Source organism: Gadus morhua, chromosome 5 (assembly GCF_902167405.1).
Source record: "Gadus morhua chromosome 5, gadMor3.0, whole genome shotgun sequence".
NCBI lineage: Eukaryota > Metazoa > Chordata > Actinopteri > Gadiformes > Gadidae > Gadus > Gadus morhua.
Window position 1 is genome coordinate 5,400,703 of NC_044052.1, and position 24,210 is coordinate 5,424,912.

The 24,210-nt window shown below is 46.8% G+C and overlaps 3 protein-coding genes across 3 annotated transcripts in view; 1 reads left to right on the forward strand and 2 right to left on the reverse strand.

Annotated features, from left to right (window-relative positions):
- Positions 1–325: 325 nt before the first annotated feature.
- On the reverse strand, positions 326–12,852 carry setd3 (SET domain containing 3, actin histidine methyltransferase). The gene is made up of 7 exons (XM_030357112.1): positions 12,752–12,852; positions 9,488–9,613; positions 8,633–8,725; positions 8,354–8,502; positions 7,730–7,802; positions 6,106–6,445; positions 326–428 (listed from the first exon to the last, which is right to left on the reverse strand). The coding sequence occupies exons 2-7, from the start codon at positions 9,591–9,593 to the stop codon at positions 326–328; spliced, it is 864 nt and encodes a 287-aa protein (XP_030212972.1). The 5' UTR covers positions 9,594–9,613; positions 12,752–12,852.
- A 161-nt stretch (positions 12,853–13,013) lies between these two features.
- Positions 13,014–18,375, forward strand: LOC115544046 (cyclin-K). Its single transcript, XM_030356811.1, has 9 exons — positions 13,014–13,623; positions 13,780–13,861; positions 14,151–14,282; positions 14,665–14,770; positions 14,984–15,041; positions 15,209–15,378; positions 16,189–16,445; positions 16,917–16,947; positions 17,076–18,375. Exons 1-9 carry the CDS (start codon positions 13,427–13,429, stop codon positions 17,153–17,155), a joined length of 1,113 nt encoding a protein of 370 aa, XP_030212671.1. The 5' UTR covers positions 13,014–13,426; the 3' UTR covers positions 17,156–18,375.
- Positions 18,376–20,549: 2,174 nt separating this feature from the next.
- The window catches only part of ccdc85ca (coiled-coil domain containing 85C, a), a 29,230-nt gene continuing 25,569 nt past the window's right edge, over positions 20,550–24,210 (reverse strand). The window contains exon 6 of the mRNA XM_030356810.1: positions 20,550–23,095. Coding sequence (XP_030212670.1) covers positions 23,006–23,095 — 90 coding nt within the window. The 3' untranslated portion in view covers positions 20,550–23,005. The remainder of the gene's footprint in view (positions 23,096–24,210) is intronic.

Sequence of the window (24,210 nt, forward strand, 5' to 3'; positions counted from 1 at the left end):
TCACACAAACACACACAGGGAAAACAATTACCCTGGCACTCAGTCCTGGGCTAGAATGCACACCTTCCTTCAAGACAGGGATTGACCGACTGTAGCCGAACGAGATGGGGACACGAGATGGAGCGTGGAGACCCCGAGATCAGACGTGTGTGTGTCCGTGTGCGTCTGTGTGTGCGTGTTTTTCCCAAAATTAGGAAGTGAGGCTGGAAGGGATTAAACCGGAGGAAGAAATTGCCAACCTGACGGCGCTCTCTACTCTAGGCCCGAGAAGGGAGGGAGGGTGGGGGGGGAGGGCGGGGTGACTTGAGGAGGAAGAGGGTGTAAGCTAAGCCTCCTCCACCTCCTCCTCCTCCTCCTCCTCCCGGTGCCGACAGCCATTAAAAGATAAGCAGGTTCCGGCGGAGCGGCTCAGCGACCCCGCGCCTCTCCTGACATAAAAACACCATGTCGAGAACGGCAGGGGGGCGGGGCCAGCGAGGCCCAGGCAGTTAATCTAGTGAGGAGGGAGAGGGGGGGGGGGGGGGGGGGCTTCCACTGTTAGGTCTGCTCTTATCTGACCCGGGAGCCCTGCCCCTGTGTGTGTCGTCCGGTGCGTCCTTAAAAGGATGTGTGAACACTCATTCAAAACCAATCCCATCGACCCGGGCTCCGCCGGTAAAGAATGGCCTCTCGCTACCATGGACGTAATCTCGGCTTCTCCCGAAGAGACATACATGTGAGGTGAATATACTCCGCCCGTACCCTCGACCGAGCCACCGACAGGAGACCTGGGGGTCGGCCCGCGGGCTCTACTGTGGCTGCCCATCGGCCCTGGTGCTGCTGCTACTGATGGGTCAAATGGGAAATGGGAAATGGACTCCATTTATACAGCGCTTTTCTAACCAGTGGCCACTCAATGTGCTTTACAATACTGCCTAACATTTACTCATTCATACACACATTCACACAACGATGGCGGAGTCTACCATGCATGAGGACAGCCGGCTCGCACGGTGGGCAAGGTAGGGTGAAATGCCTTGCTCAGGGACACCTCGACAGTCGATAGGAGAAGACGGATCGAACTAGCAACCTTCCGGTTACCAGCCAACCCGCTCTGCCTCCTGAGGCACATAGTTGTGCAGTGGTTCTGCAGTGACAAATTAATGTTGTTTTTCTTCATCCGAATGTAGGAAGAAGTCTTCAAAAGCCGGGATCATGATAAGCGGATGTTTCGCCATTATGGTCGGGAAATGACTTTGTCTCGAATGACAAACAACCCTTTTTTCGTCTGATTGTTTTCAAAGTGGTCAGGCAGATGGAAAGCACTGCAGGAATCGACCACTGACCGTTCTTAAGGCAGAAAGTTTGCAGTGGAGGAAAGTTAACCTCCTCTGTGGTAGCCGTGACAACAGGACATACACAGGTACACATTTACGAGTGGGGAAAAGTGTTCGGTGGAGATGGACGGGCGATGTATTAACCTAACTCTCACTCCCTCCCTCACACACATGCACACGTTCCTGTGGGTGCACGGGATCCACAGTGGCACATGATGGATGACCCTTGTCTTGAGATGCTAATTCATCAAGAGAGGTGTGGTTGTGTGTGTGCTCCTCTGTGTGTGTGTGTGTGTGTGTGTGTGTGTGTGTGTGTTGTGTGTGTGTGTGTGTGTGTGTGTGTGTGTGTGTGTGTGTGTGTGTGTGTGTGTGTGTGTGTGTGTGTGTGTGTGTGTGTGATAACACACGGTTGGAGGGGGACAGAGATATGGATAAAGGGTATTATAAAGGGGAACTGAGAAAGAGAGCTAGAGAGAGCGAGAGAAGTAGATGGTCACAGCAAAGCTTAGAGTCTTGAAAAAAAAAAAATCCTATAGACCTCATGCAGTGATGTAAGTAATTAGATAGTTAATTAGTTAGTTGGATGTGCTTCCAGTCGTCCACTTTCCAAAACACTTGATGTCAGACAACAGACCATTTGCATGGACGTTCTCTTGTCAGAAAAATGGGAGATGCATTTCATGGCACTGGCATCAAATCTGATCAGAAAGAATGCCTAATGAAATAATGCAATGTCAGCACAGCACAGGCATGGCTTATCAACTACATAAAAAACGAATTCAACGAAAGAAGTCGGTACTTATTTTGCTAGAAAATGGAACTTTGTCAAGGGTCCTAATAACCGGGAGATTCCAGTTGTGAAGCGGTGGCTGATATTTTGGGTGAGGAGAATGACATGTTGAAGAGGCAGTGGGAGGAGAGCGAGGGAGGCAAAGTGACACCTATGGGACTTCGGACCATTTCTCATCACATGCACGCACCTCATTTCAGAGGTGCTTTGCATTTGCTGCATATAGGGTCACCTTATAAAGAGGCACCTGGGTGTGTGCACACAGCACACATATGAATTCTAAGGGACAGAGTAATAGGACTTTGCAGATTTTTTACACACAGAGAGAAGGTGGGCATGAAATTGTCAGAAAACAGCCCACATACACAGGAGCTATATTTCCTGTGTGCAAGAGTCCTTCTAACCTCTGTGTCTGCTACACACATCAGCAAAAACCCTGCACACGTAGAAACACACACACACACACACACACACACACACACACACACACTCTTGTGCTTACATCAAGCACAAAAGCACAGTGCTGGATAGAGATTTAAGTCATGAAGAGAGAGAATGAGAGAGAAAGAATGGAGGGTGGGGGGATAGGGGAGCGTGAGTGTCCCATCTTCTCCCCCCCTCTCTCTCCCCACTCTCTCTCCGTCAGGTCCGTCTCCCCGGTCTGCCGTGTTGCTGGGAAGGTACAATCAGGTCAATTGAATTCAAAGCCGATGCGACAAGCTAATTTTCCGGCCCGGTCATCTGCGGCTGCCTCGGAGACGGAGCAGAAAGGGAGGAAGGGGGAGACAGAGAGCAACCCAGAGAGAGGGAGAGAGAGAGAGAGAGAGGGAGGGGGAGAGAGAGAGAGAGAGAGAGAGAGGGAGGGGGGGAGAGAGAGAGAGAGAGAGAGAGGGAGGGGGGGAGAGAGAGAGAGAGAGAGAGAGAGAGAGAGAGAGAGAGAGAGAGAGAGAGAGAGAGAGAGAGAGAGAGAGAGAGAGAGAGAGAGAGAGAGAGAGAGAGAGAGAGAGAGAGAGAGAGAGAGAGAGAGAGAGAGAGAGAGAGAGAGAGAGAGAGATGACATTGACAGTAGTCATTACACAGACACAATGCAAAAAAAACGACTTGGGAGGATAGGACAGAGAAGAGAAAAAAAGGTGGTAGGGGAGGATGGGGAGGAGTGAGATGGCACAGAGGAGGGGAAGAGGTGAGAGGAGAAAGACAGAGGGGCAACAAAGGGAAGGACAGAGTGAGGGATTACAGGGGAAGGAGGGGTGAGAGTGGATGCATGTTGGATGGGGGAGGGAGAGGGCTGCAATGAAAAAGAGATGTATCAAAGATGAGGGGACAGGACCGTGACACATACGCGCACACACACACACACACACACACACACACAGGCAAGCGTGTATACACACACCTCAACGTGCCCTCTTTGCAGAGTCCCCCGCCTCAAGCCAAGCGCAACACACACACACACACACACACACACACAGCGAGAGAGAAAAATTGGACAGAGAGAGAGACAACAGAGCGAGAGAGCAAAGAGCGTACAGAGAGAGAGAGAGAAAGAGTGATGACAAAGAATGAGCAAGAGAGAACAGAGAGAGGGAATGAAAGACGGAGAACAGAGATGGACGAAGTTAGAGGAATGACCGAAAAAGAGAGCAAGAGGGAGAGAGAGTAATCTCACATGTCAACCTTTGCCATTCAACTCTGTGCCACTGGTCATGAGAATGTCTTATCTGCACACCAGCCCTCTTCCATTACGAGGCCGCTTCAAGCGCACCCTGTTAGGCCCCTGGTTTTTACCTTTCTGCAGAGAACATCAGATAGGCCCCTTGTGTTGTATTGCTTTGTCGAAGCTCTTTGAAAAGTATGGAGAAAGTTAAATGGAAAAATAAAAGATCCGGCATCAGACTTCGTTTTTCTCGGACGGTTGTTTTCTAACACTATGTTGCGGTATGTTGGTTTCTCATGGCCAGGTGGAGAACTGCGGGAGTATTCACTTTATCAATGTGATGACTGCATACATATTATAGCTCTACTGAAACCCCTCTGGACACTGGACCGAGGTCCAACCAAAGCCATCTGACCTGTAAAGGAAGCCCTCTCTGTGGCCCTCCTCAGAATATCCCCATCATAGATTCAAAGAATACAACACTCCCATCTAGTGGATTCTCACTAAGAGCGGTTGAATATGAATATGATGATGATGTGACTTATAGATACTCGGATAGAAATGTATCATATCACTGGATATAAGCTAACGAATTCTAGAGAAAATGTAAACTAACAAAAGAAATTGAGAACACATTCGGATGTATAAAATCGGGGCCTTGTTTTATTTAATTAGCACACAATAATTTATAAGACAATGTTTTTCACAGGGTTCAGTGTGTGTGTGTGTGTGTGTGTGTGTGTGTGTGTGTGTGTGTGTGTGTGTGTGTGTGTGTGTGTGTGTGTGTGTGTGTGTGTGTGTGTGTGTGTGTGTGTGTGTGTGTTCGTGTGTGTGTGTCATTTAATGTTTCAGTTAGGAAGGGATAATTAGCATATTCTGAGATTAGCATACCACTATGTGCCGCCTGGCTAGGGTTGGCAAATATTTCATCATAGACCGTTATCACACTGCCTCTCCAAACTATCCCAACTACCGAAATGCCGCTTTTTCCCTCCCCCCTCCCCCTCTTCAGACTAAAACTATTTTGCATTGCAACTACTGATTTTACAGTAGCCCTTGTTAAATATAGTCATAATACAAAACTTTATTCTCCAAAAAAATGCTCCGTACTAAACACTTCCATGTCATCATCCCCAATTAGTAACAGCCCCTGATTTACATCAGCTGCAATTAACAAGTATCTTTATCAAACAGTTTGATACAGAATGGTTGAACTCTTCAACCCAACCATTAGCATGTGTGAACGTAGCCACATGAAGAACACAACCCAACTGGTTCCTGAACACAAAACCCAAAACTCCTGTGTGTGGTTTAAACTCTTTATAACCCAGCATAACCTCGGAGCAGTTAATGGAAGCACCGAAGGGCATCGGACATCGCCGTTACGGCATTATCCACTGCGCTCTGATCAACCCTGTGCCATTTACATCCAGATCCTACCAGAGTCCCGGCCACCAAGCTCCCAACCACCAAGCAGGTGCAACTGCGCCCCCCGGTGGCCGTAACACACAATCACAGCAGGATGCAAAACCTCACAACCCCAGCACTTCCCCGTGGCTGATCTGTGAAATTGAGTTCAGAAAAGGCCAGTGTGCCGTTGCTCGCTCGCTTGCTCAATATCGCTGCAAATGTCCTAACTGGATTCCCAGGTCACAATGGCACACCAACAGGGATGGGGGGAGGGACGAGGGGAACGGGTGAAGTGTGTGGTGGTGGTCAGAGATAAATGAGGAGGGGACAAAAACAGAAACACACAGGACTGTGAACAGTACTTATCCAAGCTGGGTTTATCTAATAACGCCCTCCCATGAAACACTGCTCCTTTCCTCCCGGAGCAGGGAGTGGCCAATATATTGATTTATAAAGGATATATCACGATATGAATGGCCGCTATTTGCGCAGGAGGACATGATAGTAAGATGTATGTAAAAGGTAACCGAAGCAATGTGGGTATGTAGGGAAATGTTTTGGGCTGGTCACAATATATGCACTGACTTTGAAACAGTGTGAATGCAAAGAAAATGGTCAAATCCTTCAGATATGTTCAGACTATTCTGGCAGGGATGATAAATTGTGAAACACATTGCAATATAAAACACGGCTGCAAGTCTCCCCAGCTAAAGACAGAGGAACCCTTTCTGAAACCACACAGGAATAACTCGATGCCACCTTTTTAAACTCATCCAATATACACACCCTCCAACTGTGTGTGTGTGTGTGCGTGTGCGTGTGCGTGTGTGTGTGTACGTGTGTGTGTACGTGTGTGTGTGTACGTGTGTGTACGTGTGTGTGTGTGTGTGTGTGTGTGTGTGTGTGTGTGTGTGTGTGTGTGTGTGTGTGTGTGTGTGTGTGTGTGTGTGTGTGTGTGTGTGTGTGTGTGTGTGTGTGTACGTGTGTGTGTGTGTGTGTGTGTGTGGCCGCTCACCTGCACCACCTTGTAGAAGTAGGCGTACTGGCGCGCCGTGTTCTTGTACTGGCTCAGCACGTCCTGCACGGCCTGCGTGCCCAGCAGGGGGCGCACCTCCTCCTCCTCGTAGTAGAGGGGCGTGTCGTAGTCCGTCGGCAGGCTCTTGATGTAGGGGAGCCACGGCGACGAGGGGCTGGCCCGCTCGCACAGCAGGTGGAGGGCCAGCGTCACGTTGCCCATGGCCTGCAGGATCCGGTCCTGGCCGTACAGCGGGCCTGGAGCACCATGGGGGGGGGGGGGGGGGGGGGGGGGGGGTCATCGTATGGGTGAGGTCATGAAGATAGAGCACCGGGACACGACCGGTGTACTGCCAATTTAGGCAGTGCACCGTATCAAATGGTGCTACCTATTGGTTCTGCCCATTCACATTATGACACTATTGATCTGTGGTGTGGTAGTGGTGTATAATACACCTACTGTACCCCTGAAATCGCCAATAAAGACCATAATATTCTCCCCATATTCCGACAGTGTACATGGAGTGAGTAGAGGTGTAAAGTAACTGTATTCTGATTCTGTAGTGGGAGCACCGTTTGATAGAGGCAATTGGTCTACAGATCAAAAACTATACCAAACACAAGCAGCATTTTTTGATAGGGTAGTTGTAAATATTGTTCTGCCAATGTATGCTCCCTTGTCAGAGTCCATCGAATCATGCTATCCAAAGTAGGATAAATTGGCACCTGGGATGTTTATGTGCTGATGAGGTCTCATTAAAACAGCTGCGGATTGACCCACACGATTTCAGGAACCAGGCGAAAGAATAAGCTGCGTCGCCCCCTCATCACCGGTATATGTTCATGGGGAATAATGTTATCCAATCAATGCTATATTTAGTTTCTCTTACTCTGAGTCACCTCTCCCAGGTTCCCTTCCTCGCCCACAGCAACCCAGGTGGCAAGCCTCAGTGTCTTCTCTCAATATTACACTTATTGAAATTATTTTAATACGTTTTATAATAGATAATATATTATATTATTTATTAATATTATTCATTACTTACTAATAACGTATTCCTTTTCTTAAAGCTGCTCTCCAAGTACCTCCTTCGGCTCCTAATTAATAATCCTGTATGCCCTCCCTTCTATGGTGTCATTGCAATGTGTCAGAACATAAGTGATACAATTGGCAGCTACTAATCGTAGGAAAACTACAATTAGTTTCCTTTGGCTTTCCGATGTTAGAGAGAGGTCTTAAGTGCTAGAGAGGATGCCGATTCTTTGGCAATTACGTGGTGCAGTCATTAAAGGGTAATTAAAATGGGAACTGCCGGTAAAACTCCACCAAACTATTGTTGTGTCCCAAAATTTTGAAATGGACCGTGAAATTGGACTGAAACTGCCTTGTTTGCCCATTGTTCTCCTGATACTTTGCCAATACTGCCAAGTTACTGTACTGAACATCCTAAATAGCCTGAATGTGATCTAATGAGCGCATTTAACGGGCCACTGTGACTGGGTAAGCTGGCATGTGTCTCTATGGGGGCCCGCGGGGCTCACCTAAAACAGAGTTCTTGGCAGATTCCACCGTCATCAGCATCTTCCTGGGGATCCACAGGAAGAGTTCTTCTGCCTACACACACACACACACACACACACACACACACACACACACACACACACACACACACACACACACACACACACACACACACACACACACACACACACACACACACACGTTGAACCACATAAAATTGCACAGGAATTTATAAGCAGAAACATCAACAACAAGAGTGTCAGGCACGTCCCCATGAGAAGCGTGGTCGTCTGAAATACATGATTCAACGCACAACATGAATCCTCCTTCGATTCCCAGGCGTTTTGACATTAAATCATGTCACGCCTTACAAGAGAGACCCAATTTGGGGGGAATAAACCGTGCCGACATATCGGTGTATGAGAATCCCAGGTATTCTGTGAGCGTGACAGGGCTCATAATACATGGCCAGGGTCACAAACACGGTTTCCTTGGTAGGAGTCCCCCAGGGCAAACACAAAATAAGGTGGGCTTAGGGCTTAGGTGTTAGACGCCCCCTCTCCATACCGCGGGCTCAACATTGTGTTGGAAGAAAGGGGGAAGGGCAAGAAATCCCACAGATCGCTTTTGGTTTCCGAGCTCACCTTGATGTCGCGGGTGGCCCGCAGGCCGTAGCCCTCCCCCCCGAAGCTGGACACCTCGAAGCCCTCGCAGGACGCCCCGCACTCCTGGGCCCAGGCCATCAGCTCGGGGAAGAAGTCCTCCCTGCTGCCGTCAAACTGCACCGACACGCCTGGAGGTGGGACACGCACACAAGGATTGGATCACTTTTCAGCACAAAAATATATATATCTCTCTCCTGCATTAAGAGAGAAAGAGAGAGAGACAGAGAGAGAGACAGAGACAGAGAGAGAGAGACTCACCCTTCTGCTTCTTGCGGATCTTCTCCACCAGGGAGCGGATCTGAACATACTCCTCCCACTCCTTACCTGGGGAGGGCGCTGTGCTGCTACACACTACACAGAGAGCACAACGCACGTCATGACGAAGAAGACACAAGCAAGATCAGCAAGAGCAATTTCCCTTCCTGGGGAAGTAATAGCTCTGTAGCATCCGAGATGTGCTAGAAATAGATCCAGTTAAAGTGTTGGGTAATCACCCCACTGGCACAAATCCGGTGGTTGTTGGAGGTTTTGTGTTCCTTTTCAAGACACAGTTAATGTCATGGAGAACATAGAGAAAAATTAAGTAGCAATTTAAGACATTGTTACCTATGTGTTAAGTGCAGTAGCTGATTAAGCTGCCAAAATGCACTTTTAGAAGAATATAAAGTGAAAGAAGACAAACATATTGTGTATACAAAGCCTCACAAAGGCTTCCCCGTGCAAGCCATGATGAAGACACGGCTGCATTTGAAAACGTATTGGCGGTAGGGAGGCACAGAGATGGAGAGCCTGTTCAGAGCTCAGCCAGACCACGCCGTCCCACCGCTCCTACTTATTGTACGTTGTTGGTCCTGGCACTTAATGTACGCACTTGTAGTATGTCTTAGTTATGCAGCATCCTATCCTAGCTATCTTTGTTGAATACGGGGAATGGGTTAACCTAGCGATTGTTAATCCTTTGCACTTGGTTCTGTGAACACCCTTACTGTATCGACAGCGATATATTTTTGTTTCAACTTCTTCTGACGAATGTACTTATTATAAGTCGCTTTGGATAAAAGCATCTGCTAAATGCACTAAATGTAAAGTAAATGACAGCGAGCTCAGACATACACTGCAGAAGCTCGGAGACGAAGCTCATCATCTCCTTGGGCGACGCCACCGCGGCTGCCCCCGCAGTGCCCGACTTCTGGGTCTTCACTCGACTCTTCTTCCCCATGATGCAGTCTGGAGGCTGGGCTGTGAAGGGGACCAGTACAGCACCATTACCGACATGTTACTTTGATCAGAAAGGTAACACGTATAGTATAATAAAATAAAATAAGACTTGTTGAACGGTCAGTCATGAGTCATTTATATATGAGGTCAATGACAAAACATCCATTTATAAGCCTTTAGTTAATGTTAACAGATCGTTTGCAAAACATTAATATACATTTGTAGATGAATAAAACGTGCTTTGTTGAAGGGCCCCTATTTGGTCACCAGGTGGGATATTGATTAGCCATTACAAGCCATCTCAAAATCGATCCTCTAGCGACCTCACAAGGGAACGTGCCCACCCAGATGTATGATGGATCAGCCTACCAGTTGGTATAGTTCAATCGATAGGATGGTAGGCTGTTCTATGCATCGCACATCTGGGTGGGCGCTAGCATATAGGTACCCTTTTACATGGCAGTTATTATCAACACCAAATGTTGATCCATGTTTTGTTCATGTAATTTATCATTAATCATTAATCATGTCATTAATAATTAACTCAAGGCTTATAAATGACGTAAGACTGAACAATTCAATTTTTTAATGAATTTCATAAATAATTACTTAACACTTTATTGACAATCAAAGAAATATATATATTTTTCAAAACAGCCGCACTCCACTGTAGAAGTAACAACTTAAGAACCAACATCAAGGTTCTTTTCAACACATACTTTGGCAATTGGTTTTGTCAATAGGGTACACATTACATAATCATTATTTACCAAACAAAAGATCACCTTTATTTTTTGTAATTATACAATTGTCCAATAGAGGGCAGTACAATGCATTGATAAGTCCCAAAGATGGCCTTCATGCAATCATGCATTAATACCTATATCTATATAGAAATGCATTGAATTCGCCACATAGGCTACACACTCTCAAGCTGAAAGGGAATCGGTACACCAGCCACATCCAGCCCTACTAACTCATTAGTAGATGGAAAACAAGCGCAGGATCAAATTTTCCTGTGCCCTCGCTATGACTCGGTTACCCTGAAGGCAGCGCAGAAAGCAGATGTAGCTAGTGTTGGGTGACTAGGCCTGGCCTACCATCCCCCAGAAATAGCTGTCATGACATTCAGGTCAATAAAAAAACGGACAATACTTTGTCAGAAGTAAAAAAAAAAAAAAAAACGTAACAGCTAGCACAGTTGTTCTAATGGCAACCTTTCAGTCACAAAACAACCTTTTACCACAACAATGGGTCTCTGTGACAGATTGCTCTAAGCCCTCCATTACTAAATGGGAGCCCTGCCTGTGGCTCAAGCACCGGTATAACGGTGGCTCTAAAATAGCCCAGGTGTCATTGCCCAATGGACCCTAGACCAGGGGGTCAACTCAATTTCCCCACCAGCCTTAGCAGCGGGCCCAATGTTTGTGCTCGGAGTCTTCCTCACTTTTGCTGCTCCTTGTTCTCAACCCCACACACAGCAGCTGCCAGCCAAGACACCACAGTACTCCTTGACCGAGTGACTGCAGGTATGCAGTGCTGATGTATGCCTGACTGCCCTCCCGTTCCTTTCACAACTGAGATTGTACACTACAAAGAATGTGCTTGGGGCCATTTTTCACCACGTGGTAGGACTGGTTGTCCCACTTCAATAGCTTTGCATCCAGAGCTCGATTCTTCGTACACAAGAAAACCTGGCCAAGTATTATGTGGAGGAAGTCCTGCACAATAATGGTGAGCCTGCTGTTGCGAAACTTGTGACCGTTTTAGTTGGCTTCCGAGAGCAAAAATATGCATTGCATTTGGGGATTCACAGCTTGGCCACTATAAAAGGGGGTGTGTGGGAGGTCAGTGCGGTTTACAGCTGCTCCTACCAACAGGCTGTACCATAACTCAGATAATTCAACGCTCTTTATTTTGCGAAGATTCAATCTAGACAACTGGCAGTCAACTAAGTGCAAGAATCAAGTCTTGCACTTATTTGTTGAGTAACATGCAGGCTTGACATACACCAAAAGATCTCTACATACAGTGTGTGTGTGTGTGTGTGTGTGTGTGTGTGTGTGTGTGTGTGTGTGTGTGTGTGTGTGTGTGTGTGTGTGTGTGTGTGTGTGTGTGTGTGTGTGTGTGTGTGGGCTCTCAATCACAGCATTCCATTCCAAACCTTTCTCAGTTATTATACACAGCTAGCCAGAAGTAATTATTTAACTTGCTGTACCCTTTATATGAATAAATGTAAATTGACGAACGTATGTTCGTCTATTGCGAATGTTTAGAAATAAGAATAAACAGTACGATCAAAGCAGCTCATTCAATCGTCGGCCAAAAACAGGAAAAGGCCAACCTAGTAACGTTACACTTGCTCCTTCTCCTACTTCCAGAGAGTTATTTGCAGAATTCTTGAGCCTGTTTTGTTTCAAACCAGGACGGGTGCTCTCGGAGCAGTCACGTCTGTTGAACAACACATGTCATAGGACCAGGACTCGGTACAGCTACACCAACTAGTAGTCTGGCTTTTAAATGGACTGCATTTATAAAGCGCTTTTCTAAACAGTGGCCACACACAGCTCTTTACAATTATTGCCTAACATTCACCCATTCATACACACATTCCCACACCTACGGCGGAGTCAACCTTGCAAGGCGACAGCCAGCTCGTCAGGAGCAGTTAGGGTGAGGTGTCTTTCTCAGGGAAACCCCGAGACTCAGCTAGGAGGAGCCGGGGATCGAACTAGCAACCTACCCGTAACCAGTCAACCACTCTTCCTCCTCAAGACACATGCCGCCCCATTTGGGCCGAGACCATTCATATTTTCGCAGGGAAACGTAACGGTGTGAGGGGATCGACCTAGCTAGCGACAGCCCAGACCGATCGCCAGGTTTAGATATTTTCTTGCTATGCTAAATGCTAGCAAGATCACTTGGCAAATGATAAAAGGATCACCCTTGAGTTTCATAAGGGAACCGAGTCAGAACGTCGCTAATCTGGTGGGCTGGATGATTAGGCTAACTTGCTTGCTAAGTAGCAACTACATATATGTATATCGCACTGTAAACTGCGAATTAAGTTAAATGATGCAACATACGCATAATTGAACGTGATGTTAACACTTTAACGGACTGCCAAAATACACGCTTCTGTAATTAAGTTATTATTACCTTTTATAACTGAGAGTGGCAGTAGAATTCAACCTTCTTCGCACTCCATACGACTCTGACGTGAAACCTAGCTTGATAAAAACCACGCCTACTTTAAAAGTATGTCCGTTTTGATTGGAGGAGAAATAAATGTGAGAAACAATATATATGGATATCTGGAATCTGTTTGGTTACTGGACACTGGATTTATATTATATAATTGTGCAAAATGTAAGCCATTTTTGTTCGACATACATACAAATATGCGATGTCTAGTTTGCCAAGGTGCGACAATACAAAACAATTCCAAAGTGCTTTCGGATTGGACCTATACTTTTATCTCGTTGATGTTTCCTTTTAAGGCGATGTGTTTCCTGACGTGATTCGCTGAATGATATGTCAATCATTGGCTCGAACGCCGCACGGAACAGCAACGCAAAATCCATCTGCGCGGACTGTTTGTAGTTCTTTGTTGAATGTTTTCATCTAGCTAATTGCTAGCGGGCAGTCCGCGGACTACATTTTAAGCATTTCATCTTTGTTTTGCCTATGTTCATAAATAAATGAATTGGCGGTAAGGTTCTATGATTATATTTTAATTGATTCAGCATCAGCACCATCATTGCGGAACAGCCTTCCTGGTCAGCTAGAAGAGTCACTTCGTTCGTGTAGGCTCGGATTTAAACTCATCGGTACATGAAAAATATCAGAGAGAATCCCATTCCTGTGAACCAGTCTGCAGGTCTGGATCACATCAAACCATGTTGGTACTGGGACAAACGGGACCTGGCTCACACCCCGTCCCAGTCAGAGGGACTCGACCCTGCGACAGAGGCCAGGTACCGGAGAGAAGGTGCGCGGTTCATCTTCGACGTGGGCACCCGGTTAGGACTGTATCCTTTTGGGAATCAACATGAATGTGTGTATGATTGTTTCATTGCTCGCTTACTAACGTGGATGATGCTATTTGAGTATACCCCGATTGCAGTAAACGAGCGTTGTGTGCACATTTTTACCACAACTGATTCCCCTTAACACCCTGTCACCAGCCACTATGACACACTGGCCACTGGCATAATTTACTTCCACCGCTTTTACATGTTCCACTCATTCAAGCAGTTCCCAAGATATGTAAGTATGTTACCTGAATCACTTGTGATTGATACAATAAAATATTGCATCATGCAAATGTTTAGACTTTTTGTTTTTTTATTTTAAGCATGTAAGCTTACAGGGAAGCCAAAAATGATAGACCAAAAACAACAGTGAAACAAATATGTTTGATTAGGATCAAAAAACCTTCCTAGTTCCGCCCCATTTGCATTATATTATCCATTCATTAGTTTAGCTTTCCATCAGAACTGGTGCTAGTATCCATTCTATAGACGCTCTGCTTTTGGGATCTGCTTTGGTTCTGCAGGTGACGGGCGGATGCTGCCTCTTCTTAGCCGGGAAAGTGGAGGAAACTCCCAAAAAGTGCAAAGACATCATCAAGACGGCCCGCAGCCTGCTCAACGACATCCAGTTCGCTCAGTTCGGGGATGATCCGAAGGTTGGTGATCAGGGTGGCCTAAAGGCTATCAATTGCATGGATATGGCTGAGGTTTCATTGATGGGCATTCTATGACAGATTTCTTTTTTAAATGATAGAACACTGTGTAAGACAGGTGATGCAGGTCTGCGTTTTCAATAGAAAATAGAAATAGAAAGACACTAGAAAGTTTATTATGGTGTGTTTCTGCTCAAATACATTTTCACGGAAAAGTTATTGATCTCAAGTGGTCAGAGTGAGCAGAATGGGTGGTTGAAACAATATTTGACTCCAACCGTAATGTAATGTAAAACAAACCATAGCGTCATTGATCATACGGCCAGGTGCATCTCAGTTTAACCAAGGAGAGCTGTGATGACGGTGTAACCTCTTCTGTGTTCAGGAGGAGGTCATGGTGCTGGAGCGTATCCTCCTGCAGACCATCAAGTTTGATCTGCAGGTGGAGCACCCCTACCAGTTCCTGTTGCGTTACGCCAAGCAGCTCAAAGGTACACTCTGTTTGTGGTTGTAGTTTATTCGATTTTAAAATAAAAAATATTCCCAAAATATTCACTCAATAAGATATGGAAATGGGTCACAAGGAAAGCAATGAAGTAGTTTTAAAGAGTAATGTGCTTGTATAGCTTTTGGTACAAAATTAGATTAGATGTATCTTTTGTTTGTTCGGTAATTGATTGAGCAAATGTTTTTGTTTTGTGCAGGTGATAAGAACAAGGTACAGAAGCTAGTGCAGATGGCGTGGACCTTTGTGAACGACAGGTACGATTATCCCTATACCTGTTGTACATGTGTGTCTGGCCCTCTCACTTATTTAAACCCAAAGGGGCTGCCTGACAAAAAATGAACATCTGCAATACAACCAACCATCAATGAGGAAGCCCCCCCCCCCCCCCCCCCCCCCCCCCCCCCCCCTGTGTCCCCTGCAGCCTGTGCACCATGCTTTCCCTGCAGTGGGAGCCAGAGATCATCGCCGTGGCCGTCATGTACCTGGCCGGACGCCTCTGCAAGTTTGACATCCAGGAGTGGACGGCCAAGCAGTCGTCCCGCCGCTGGTGGGAACAGTTTGTCCAGGACGTGCCTATGGAGGTGCTGGAAGGTACGGTATGAGATGAATGGTTACAACTGTTATCGGGAAGGAGACTATACGGATGTATGAATAATATCCGAAATATTTATATATATATATATATATTATATAAGAATAATATACCCAGCGCTTCAAATGTTAATTTGAGCTCTCTGCCACATCTCATAGTCCAGTGTTCCCCTGCGCATCTTGCATTATTAAACTATAATTGTCTTATTAAAAGATGGACGGCTTATGTAGATAGCTTACCACTAATCAGAGGCTAGGCCCATTCCATAACCAAGGTACTGTTCAACTCGCTATTCCTTTGGGTGCTCCAGCAATCCACCCTCTATGGTTGCTTGCTCCATAAGATATGCGTTTGTTTTCAATCTTTGTGGACTACAATAGCTACAACACCTCCCTCCTCACCTTCTCTCTCTGTCTCTCTCTCTCCTTCTCTGTCTCTGTCTCTCTCTCTCTCTCTCTCTCTCTCTCTCTCTCTGTCTCTGTCCCTGTCTCTCTCTCTCTCTGTCTCTGTCTCTCTGTCTCTCTCTCTCTCTCTCTGTCTCTCTGTCTCTCTGTCTCTGTCTCTGTCTCTCTCTCTCTCTCTCTCTCTCTCTCTCTCTCTCTCTCCTTCTCTGTCTCTGTCTCTCTCTCTCTCTCTCTCTCTCTCTCTCTCTCTCTCTGTCTCTGTCCCTGTCTCTCTCTCTCTCTGTCTCTGTCTCTCTGTCTCTCTCTCTGTCTCTCTCTCTCTCTGTCTCTCTGTCTCTCTGTCTCTGTCTCTGTCTCTCTCTCTCTCTCTCTCTCTCTCTCTCTACACTGGGCCCCTTCCTACAGACATCTGCCACCAGATCCTGGACCTCTACTCCCAGGGCAAGCAGCAGATGCCCCCGGGTGCCGGCCCAGCGGCGGCCAGCGGCCCGGCCTCCGCGGTGCTGGAGAAGGCAGCCTCGTCCAGCCCCGCTCCCCCCCAGCAGCTCCAGCTCCAGGCGCTGCCTCCACCCCCGGCCCTCCTCCCGCCCTCCCCGGCCCCCCAACCGGCCAAGAAGCCGTCGCCACAGACCAGCCCCCCGAGGCAGCTGAAGAGAGCCCAGGTGTGTGTGTGTGTGTGTGTGTGTGTGTGTGTGTGTGTGTGTGTGTGTGTGTGTGTGTGTGTGTGTGTGTGTGTGTGTGTGTGTGTGTGTGTGTGTGTGTGTGTGTGTGTGTGTGTCTGTGGGAGGTACACACTGATGTCAGCACTGTTAAGCGGGCGTTATAGTCACCGTGAAGCAGTCGAAAACGCGAAGCAGTCGAAAACGCGCAACCATGGGATTTATAGTCACCGTTTGGCGCTACCGTTTGTGTGGAGGTGCAGTTTGAACACTGCCTGTGGAGCTTCAGCTTTTCATAGGTGCGTGATGGCCGACAATTCGCTGAATGACCGGTGTGCAAGGGCCGGGATGAGGCGGTGTATGGCTGCCATCACAGCGCACTGTCGAACGTGATGGATTCAACCTGGTCATAAGCAAGTGACCCTATTCCGTCCTGATCTTCATCTGATCCTATTTCCTTTTTTGTCTGTCTAGCCGTCTCCTAAAGAAGAGAGCAAGGCTGCAGGTAAGGGATATGAAACACACAACCAACTTGTCCTCACGTTACTCTTCATACAGACGGTCCCCTCTTTGCCCTTCCTGTTACCTCTGTTTGACATGATGTGTTTCTTACTCATCGTCTTGGTTCCTCAGAGCTCTCTGGTGCCAAGGTCCCTCGACTGGAGCCCCCCGTGCCTCCGATGCCCGCTGCCCAGCCGCCCCCAGGTCAGTAGCCTCACCTAGTCCTGACCAGGAGCTGACCCACCTCTCTAAAGCCGGACTTCTACGTACAGCGCATTTGAGCGTCCTCGTTGCGTCTCGGATACGCAACGTGGATATTCACAGAGCTGCCTGCATTTACACTTTCAAGTAAAAATCAATATGTACACAAGGGGGCAGCATTATGCTTCACAACCTAAAATGTACGTGGACCCGTAGCAAATCCATTGAAAAATAACGTTGGAAAGAGCAATACATGTGAAAATACACACATTGTTTTACGAGTTTGCCGTCTGCATTCATTTTGTTCTCGTGTCTGCTTGTTGAAGACAAAACACTGCGCCCGTGCGGGCCGTGCCCTTCTCGACCGACGGTCAGCGATTAGTTGACCTCCGCAGAGGCTGCCGACATGATGCTAGCGTCTGGAAGGACTGCATTGTCTTTCCATGCGTGTTGCTCAGCGACCGGCCAAAGTGGCACTTACAGTTCACCGAGGTCTGGCCATTACCTCTTATCACACTGCTTGAGTTAAGGGGGGTGTGAGGGCCACTGAATGGGCTCGTCGTCAGGGCTTCTCTTTTTCCTAGTTGAATGTGTCGCATGATGCAGTGTCCAGAGTCTAGACACTGTTTGCACAACAGGTTCCAGCCGGTGAGAAATGGCCCTGAGTTAACACTAGGGCAAGGGCTAACACAACAGCTTGGGGTAGACCATTAACATTCAGCAAGGTGACATTCATAGTCTAGTCAAGGTGTGAATAATGGAATATGCTAAACGTACAAACTCACTCACTCACAAACTCCTACATACACTTTATGACGAGGCTTTAGCCTTTTGTATGTGTTCGATTTTATTTTAATATTGCCACTGGGAGGAGAGAGTTTTAGCGTTATTCCAGTCTGCTACAATGCAATTTCTGTATTCTTAAAGAGAACATGACAAGAATATCATACAATAACGAGGAGGAGATGATGAGAAAGGTATATCCCCTATATCGGAATCCCCTCCCTGCGAAGCATGCTCGGAAGCATCTGTTGAAGAGGGGACTCATTTAAAGGACTCGGGACTGCAGACACTTGTCACAGTTTCTCTGCGGAGGAATGAGAACAATGACACAATGACATGAAATTCAGAACAGAAAATACGATTTGAAGGAGTTTTTCTTTAAACATATATGGTAATAAACATTGAAAAATGTTATAAGTATATGTAACCAACTATCCTCTGTCTCCCTCCTGCACCCAGAACACAAGCCCCCCCCCTCGTACCCGCCACCCAGGGAGCCCGAGCCCCCTCCCTCCCAACCGCCGGACGCCGCCAAGGCCCCGTCGGCCCCGCCCCCGCCGCCCCCTCCCCCCGCCCACCCCGGCTCCGCCCACCAGCCCCCTCCCCCCGCCCACCCCGGCTCCGCCCATCAGCCCCCTCCCCCCTCCCACCCCGGCTCCGCCCACCAGCCCCCTCCCCCCTCCCAACCCAGCTCTGCCCACCAGCACCCTCCCCCCTCCCACCCCGGCTCCGCCCACCAGCCCCCTCCCCCCCTCCCACCCCGGCTCCGCCCACCAGCCCCCTCCCCCCTCCCACTCGGCTTCGGCACACCAGCCCCCTCCCCCCTCCCACCCCGGCTCCGCCCACCAGCCCCCGCCCCTCCCCCACCGGCCGCCCCCGCCCCCCAGCCAGGCCTCCCAGGCGGCCTACATCATGGGCATCCCCACCTCCAGCTCCTACATGTCGGGGGAGGGCTTCCAGAGCCTCCAGTCCCTCATGACCCCGGATGGGAGCGCCGGCGGCGGCGGCGGCGGCGGCGGCGGCGGCGGCGGCGGAGGCTACCCTGCCCCTTCCCAGGCCTATCCCCCACCCCCGCTGGGCTACCACAGCCACGCCTACCCTCCCTCCTCTGCCGGACCCCCGCCTCCCCCCTCGCAGGCCGGCGCGTCCTACCACGGCCCCCCCCCCCAACGCCGCGTACCCACCGCCGCAGATGCCGCCCCCGCCGTACAGCCACGGCTACGGTATGCCCCCGCCCCCCCACAGCCACATGGGCATGGCCCACGGCATCCCGGCGTACGGGCAGGGGGGCGCACCCCTGCCAGGCATGCCCCCCGGCATGCCACCGCCCCCCCCTGGCGGGATGAGCCGGGGCGCCTGGATGAGGTGAGCCCCTTGTCCCAGGACCATGCACACACACACACAAACACACACACATGTACACACACGAACACACACACACACACACACACACACACACACACACACACACACACACACACACACACACACACACACACACACACACACACACACACACACACACACTTTGTGCCAAGCTTCAAGGCACCAGATTGTCCTCGCCCCATTGCTCTCGCTGGTGTTTCACTTTATGTTGTACCTCAACTTTCCATGTTGTTTTTATTATTGCTGCAATGCATGATGGGTTATCCAGATCAAAGTGTTTTCGTTTGTGACTATCGTTTGGTGTTACGGTTCTGTGTTGCTTTGTGCGGGTAAAGAACCTAGCCTTTGGGTTTGGACCACATAGCAGGTTTCACATTATATTCATCGATCATAAGTTATTTTTTTGCGGGTGTTTCCCCATTGTAGTTTTGAATGCTAGATTATGTACAATGGCGTTTGTTTTAGAATGTTTTATTAGTACACATGGAATTACTGTTTTTACTAGGCTTAAAGTTGTAGCTCAAGCACTGTAGACAATAAAGGTAATTCATTTTCCATTCCGCCAGAATATATTTTTTCGTTATTTATTCAGAATAATTCAAATATGCCATACCATTTGCTTAAACTGAAATACTTTGCCAAATTATGTAAGGCCAAGGATGGGCCACCTTTTTTATTCCTCCCAGTGAGACTGTAGTACCATTTGTACTAGGTTTGGTTTTGAAAGAATATTGTTTTCGAAAAGAACATTGTTTACATGTATGACTTTCAAATATGCTTATGCCATTAAAAGCTTTTTTTTAACTTAAATTATGCTGGGTTATCTGTTTTCCTTTGCTGTTTTTACTGCTGTACAGTAGCAAGTTAACAAACAAAATGCAATATCGAAAGAAATTGTCACCTTTCCTTTTCTCTCTGCACAAAATTAAACTGAAACTATTGGAAAATCCCTCAAGGGTCAATCGGGATGTCACCCAAAAATGTAGCTTCATTGTGCGTTGTATTCTAGTGCATAATGCATCCGAAATTGACTTTTTCCTGTATAACGCTTGTGATAAAACCTGGTTGCGTTATTCCGTAGATCCACCACTAGAAGGCGCCCTAGCCTTTTAGATAAATTAGTATTTGGTCATCGGATTTCTGCCAAATGGCCATTTAACTTTGCCGTTTAAAATGGAATGTTTTGTGAGCACATCCATGCCGTTCATGTTTCCAAGAAATCACTCCAACGCATGAGCTTTACATAGAAATTATTCATTTTTATTATTTCAAAGTGTTCTAAAAATGGGTTATTTTTTCATATTGCATACATTTCTAAAATACCTCAATTTAAAGCTACATAGTTTATGAAAAAGAAAATGTAGAAACGCATGCTATTCCTCGTTATTGGAGAGCAGGTATATTTACATAACTACATTATGCCCTACCATGTGTCACAAGGACAATATTAGCATTCATATGGTTGAAATCCACACCTTTCAATGACAAAAGAAGCAGTGTATTTGAATATGAAAAATAAAAAAGTCCAAAAAATGTTAACTATTGTGCTTGGAACATGAAATCATCAAATAAAAAAGTTATTAGTTAACATTGAATAGTTGTTAGCCTAAAAGGTAACTTCTTCAAAAATATTGTTTGTACATGCATATATATATATATATGCATATATATATATATATATATATATATATATGCATATATATATATGCATATATATATATATATATATATATATATGTATATATAATTGTATTAATCAAAATACAAGGGCTAGTTGACAATGTCATATCATGTGGACTTTTCTTACCTTCAAATCATGACTGCTCATGTTGTAAAAGCTGCCTATTAGGCTAATACATGGCTTGCCATAACAGAAGTCACTACAAAATGAAAGCCACCTGCTGCATTCAGGACATACAACCAAACGATTGTGGCATGAAGTGGCTAAAAGCCGTGTATTATCTCATAGAATGAGAATAGAGTATGCAAATAAAGTCACGATAATCTTTAAAGAAAAACAGCATGGTGCACAAATAATGACGTATCTCAAATGGGACTCATACAAAATAAAAAATAATGCAGCAAGTGTCTTCAAATACCCCTAGCAAGTGCTTATGCAACAATTCTAAAACTCCTAATATATTTCTGACAGTATATACTATAAAGTGTACATTGTGTATACTACAACACATAAGAGTATACACAGGGAATACTTCATTTTATTCACTAACAAAATTGCAATGAGGTATTGGGTAAAAAGGTCTGTACTTTGCTTTTTGATGGAAAACCAAGAAACAGACCTTCTCTCAGCAGTCTGGCTATGCAGACAAGAGCATTGCAATCTGAAACCACAGCAAATGTCCACATTTGGTGAAAGCTGCTGTAGGTAAGATTCAAGAGATGTAAAGAGAGAGCGGGATAGGGCAGAAGAGAAAAAATGTGTCACGTTTGTAAACCTCATAAAGAGGCAGGTGCAGCCATTTTCAACACATCACACTCAAAAATTAGCTTCTTAAATCTTACCTACAGCACCCTTCAAGTTGACTACAGAGCTTATGGGCAAACTGATTTAGTTTTTGTGTTTGTGTGGCGTGCATAAGCCCGGTAGTTCACAGAACTCACAGGCAGTAATGCGTCGCCTTCCAACAACATCAATCAAGAGAATCGATGACAACGTGTATGACACCAGTCACGATGTGGGCAAAACATCACAGCTTATATGTAAAGGGTGCAATTGTTAGCTATTTCAGCCGATGGGGTGGGGGGGGGGGGGGGTATCGGCACCAGAAACACAAACACAGACTTCTAGATGAATACACACACGGAAGCTGAATTTCATAACAACAGAAAAGATTGTCATATCGGAAGATTGTTCAACAAAGTTGGACTTCAGTGGGAAGGATCCTCCTCCTGCAGGAATTCTCACAATTTTAGGTCAACTTTCCCAAATTTAGTTAGTCGGGATTGGAGGGCTCAAGGTGAAGTGAAGACGATTAAGTTTGAGTTTAATGTATTCACAGGAGACTTTTGTCTCCTGTGAATACATTCAACTCATGTATTCACAGGAGAGAACACCAGTGTATCCTTTTTTTCAATAAGGTAACCACATGTCACGTTTTGGCTTCCCTTCATGAAATGTGTAGATCCAGGATGCCACTTTTTTGCTTTGGAATGGCGGTTGCTTTTACACGTGACTGGCCATGTTTTATAATACATTTACAGAATTGGTGTGGTTAGTTATATGCAGCAGTCAAACACCAAACCCCTGATAAGATGGACCTCAAGAAGACAAAAAAAACGTCACGTTACTTCATTGACAGACGCTTCAAGTTCTGTGATTTATAAAAAAGAAAAAAGCATATCTTTCCATATGGCCTTGGGGAATATATATTTTCTTTAACAACGGTCATCGAGTTGGGTCTAGCCTTGCTGCAGGGTAATCATATATTTTTCTGCATTATTTTTCCAGTCTTGTCCCTTGATTGGCCAGAGGAAATGGTACGGGTAGCCGATAGGTCAGTTTAAATTCACCTCGTACAGCTCGCGGACCACTTTCAACACCAACTCGACCTGCACAGTCTGTGTGAGTGTCGGGGGGTACAAAAGTACGAGTCTCTGGCTCCCAGATAAGGTCCCCCAGAGAAACAAAAGAAAACAGAGGGAGGACCTCCCGCCTGGGCCCCTGAGAGCCACTACTTGGGGCCCTTGTAGTGGTTCCCGGAGAGCTGCTGTCGGACGGAGGGTTTGGATCCGGCCGCGTCGCCCAGCTTTCGCCACACCACCTGGGAGAGGATCAAAGAGGAGCGTTATTCACCTGCCGCCAGAAGACGGATAGGATTACACGGTCGGAACCGCAGCCGCCTTACAGATTCCCATCAGCAGGATCTGTGTGAGGAGATGAAATTCCTGCCACAGCTGAAGGGGCTTCTTTATGCCCCTATAGGACACAGTGTGTTATGAATAGTGCCCATTGTGTGTGTGTGTGTGTGTGTGTGTGTGTGTGTGTGTGTGTGTGTGTGTGTGTGTGTGTGTGTGTGTGTGTGTGTGTGTGTGTGTGTGTGTGTGTGTGTGTGTGTGTGTGTGTGATGAACCATTAGAACTGGTTAGTTAGCAGACACAAGGAACTGGTCTCACCGGTGGTACCATTCCCACAATGCAATGCAACAAAATAAAATGTGGAATAACAATCCATGCTCGGAAATGGCCTGGCAAAGTGGTGTCATTAGTGCTGTTGTTTGTGCAATGTGTGTGGCAATCTTTTTTATTTTTAATTTCAAAGATTGATCCTGGTTCTATCATACAAAACACAATTTTGGGGCCTCCTTTATCCTTGCAATTATTGTGCAGTACTGAGCCAGACTGCGAGTTTACAATGTGGTTGAGTACTCTGTGGTTTACAGGACAAACAAGGGCTTTATTGTTTCAGCAGTTAATGGGTGCTTTGTCAACAGAACAAACTGCTATTCCACAGAGGGGCCCTCTTAATTAAAAATGACAGAGAGACAGAGAGAGCGAGAGAGAGAGTTATAGGTGGAAATAAAAGGCTTCAAAGTGAATTGCAACATTCAAGAGGATGTGTGCGTATGTTTGGAGATGGAGGGAGGTAGAAGAGCAAGAGCGAGAGAGAGAGAGAGAGAGAGAGAGAGAGAGAGAGAGAGAGAGAGAGAGAGAGAGAGAGAGAGAGAGAGCAAGAGAGAAAGCGTGAGAGAGAGAGAGAGAGAGAGAGAGAGAGAGAGAGAGAGAAAGCGTGAGAGAGAGAGAGAGAGAGAGAGAGAGAGAGAGAGAGAGAGAAAGCGTGAGAGAGAGAGAGAGAGAGAGAGAGAGAGAGAGAGAGAGAGAGAGAGCGAAAAGCCGTTGAAAGGCAGGAAAGCAGTTGAGTGGAAAAGGAACGTAGGGG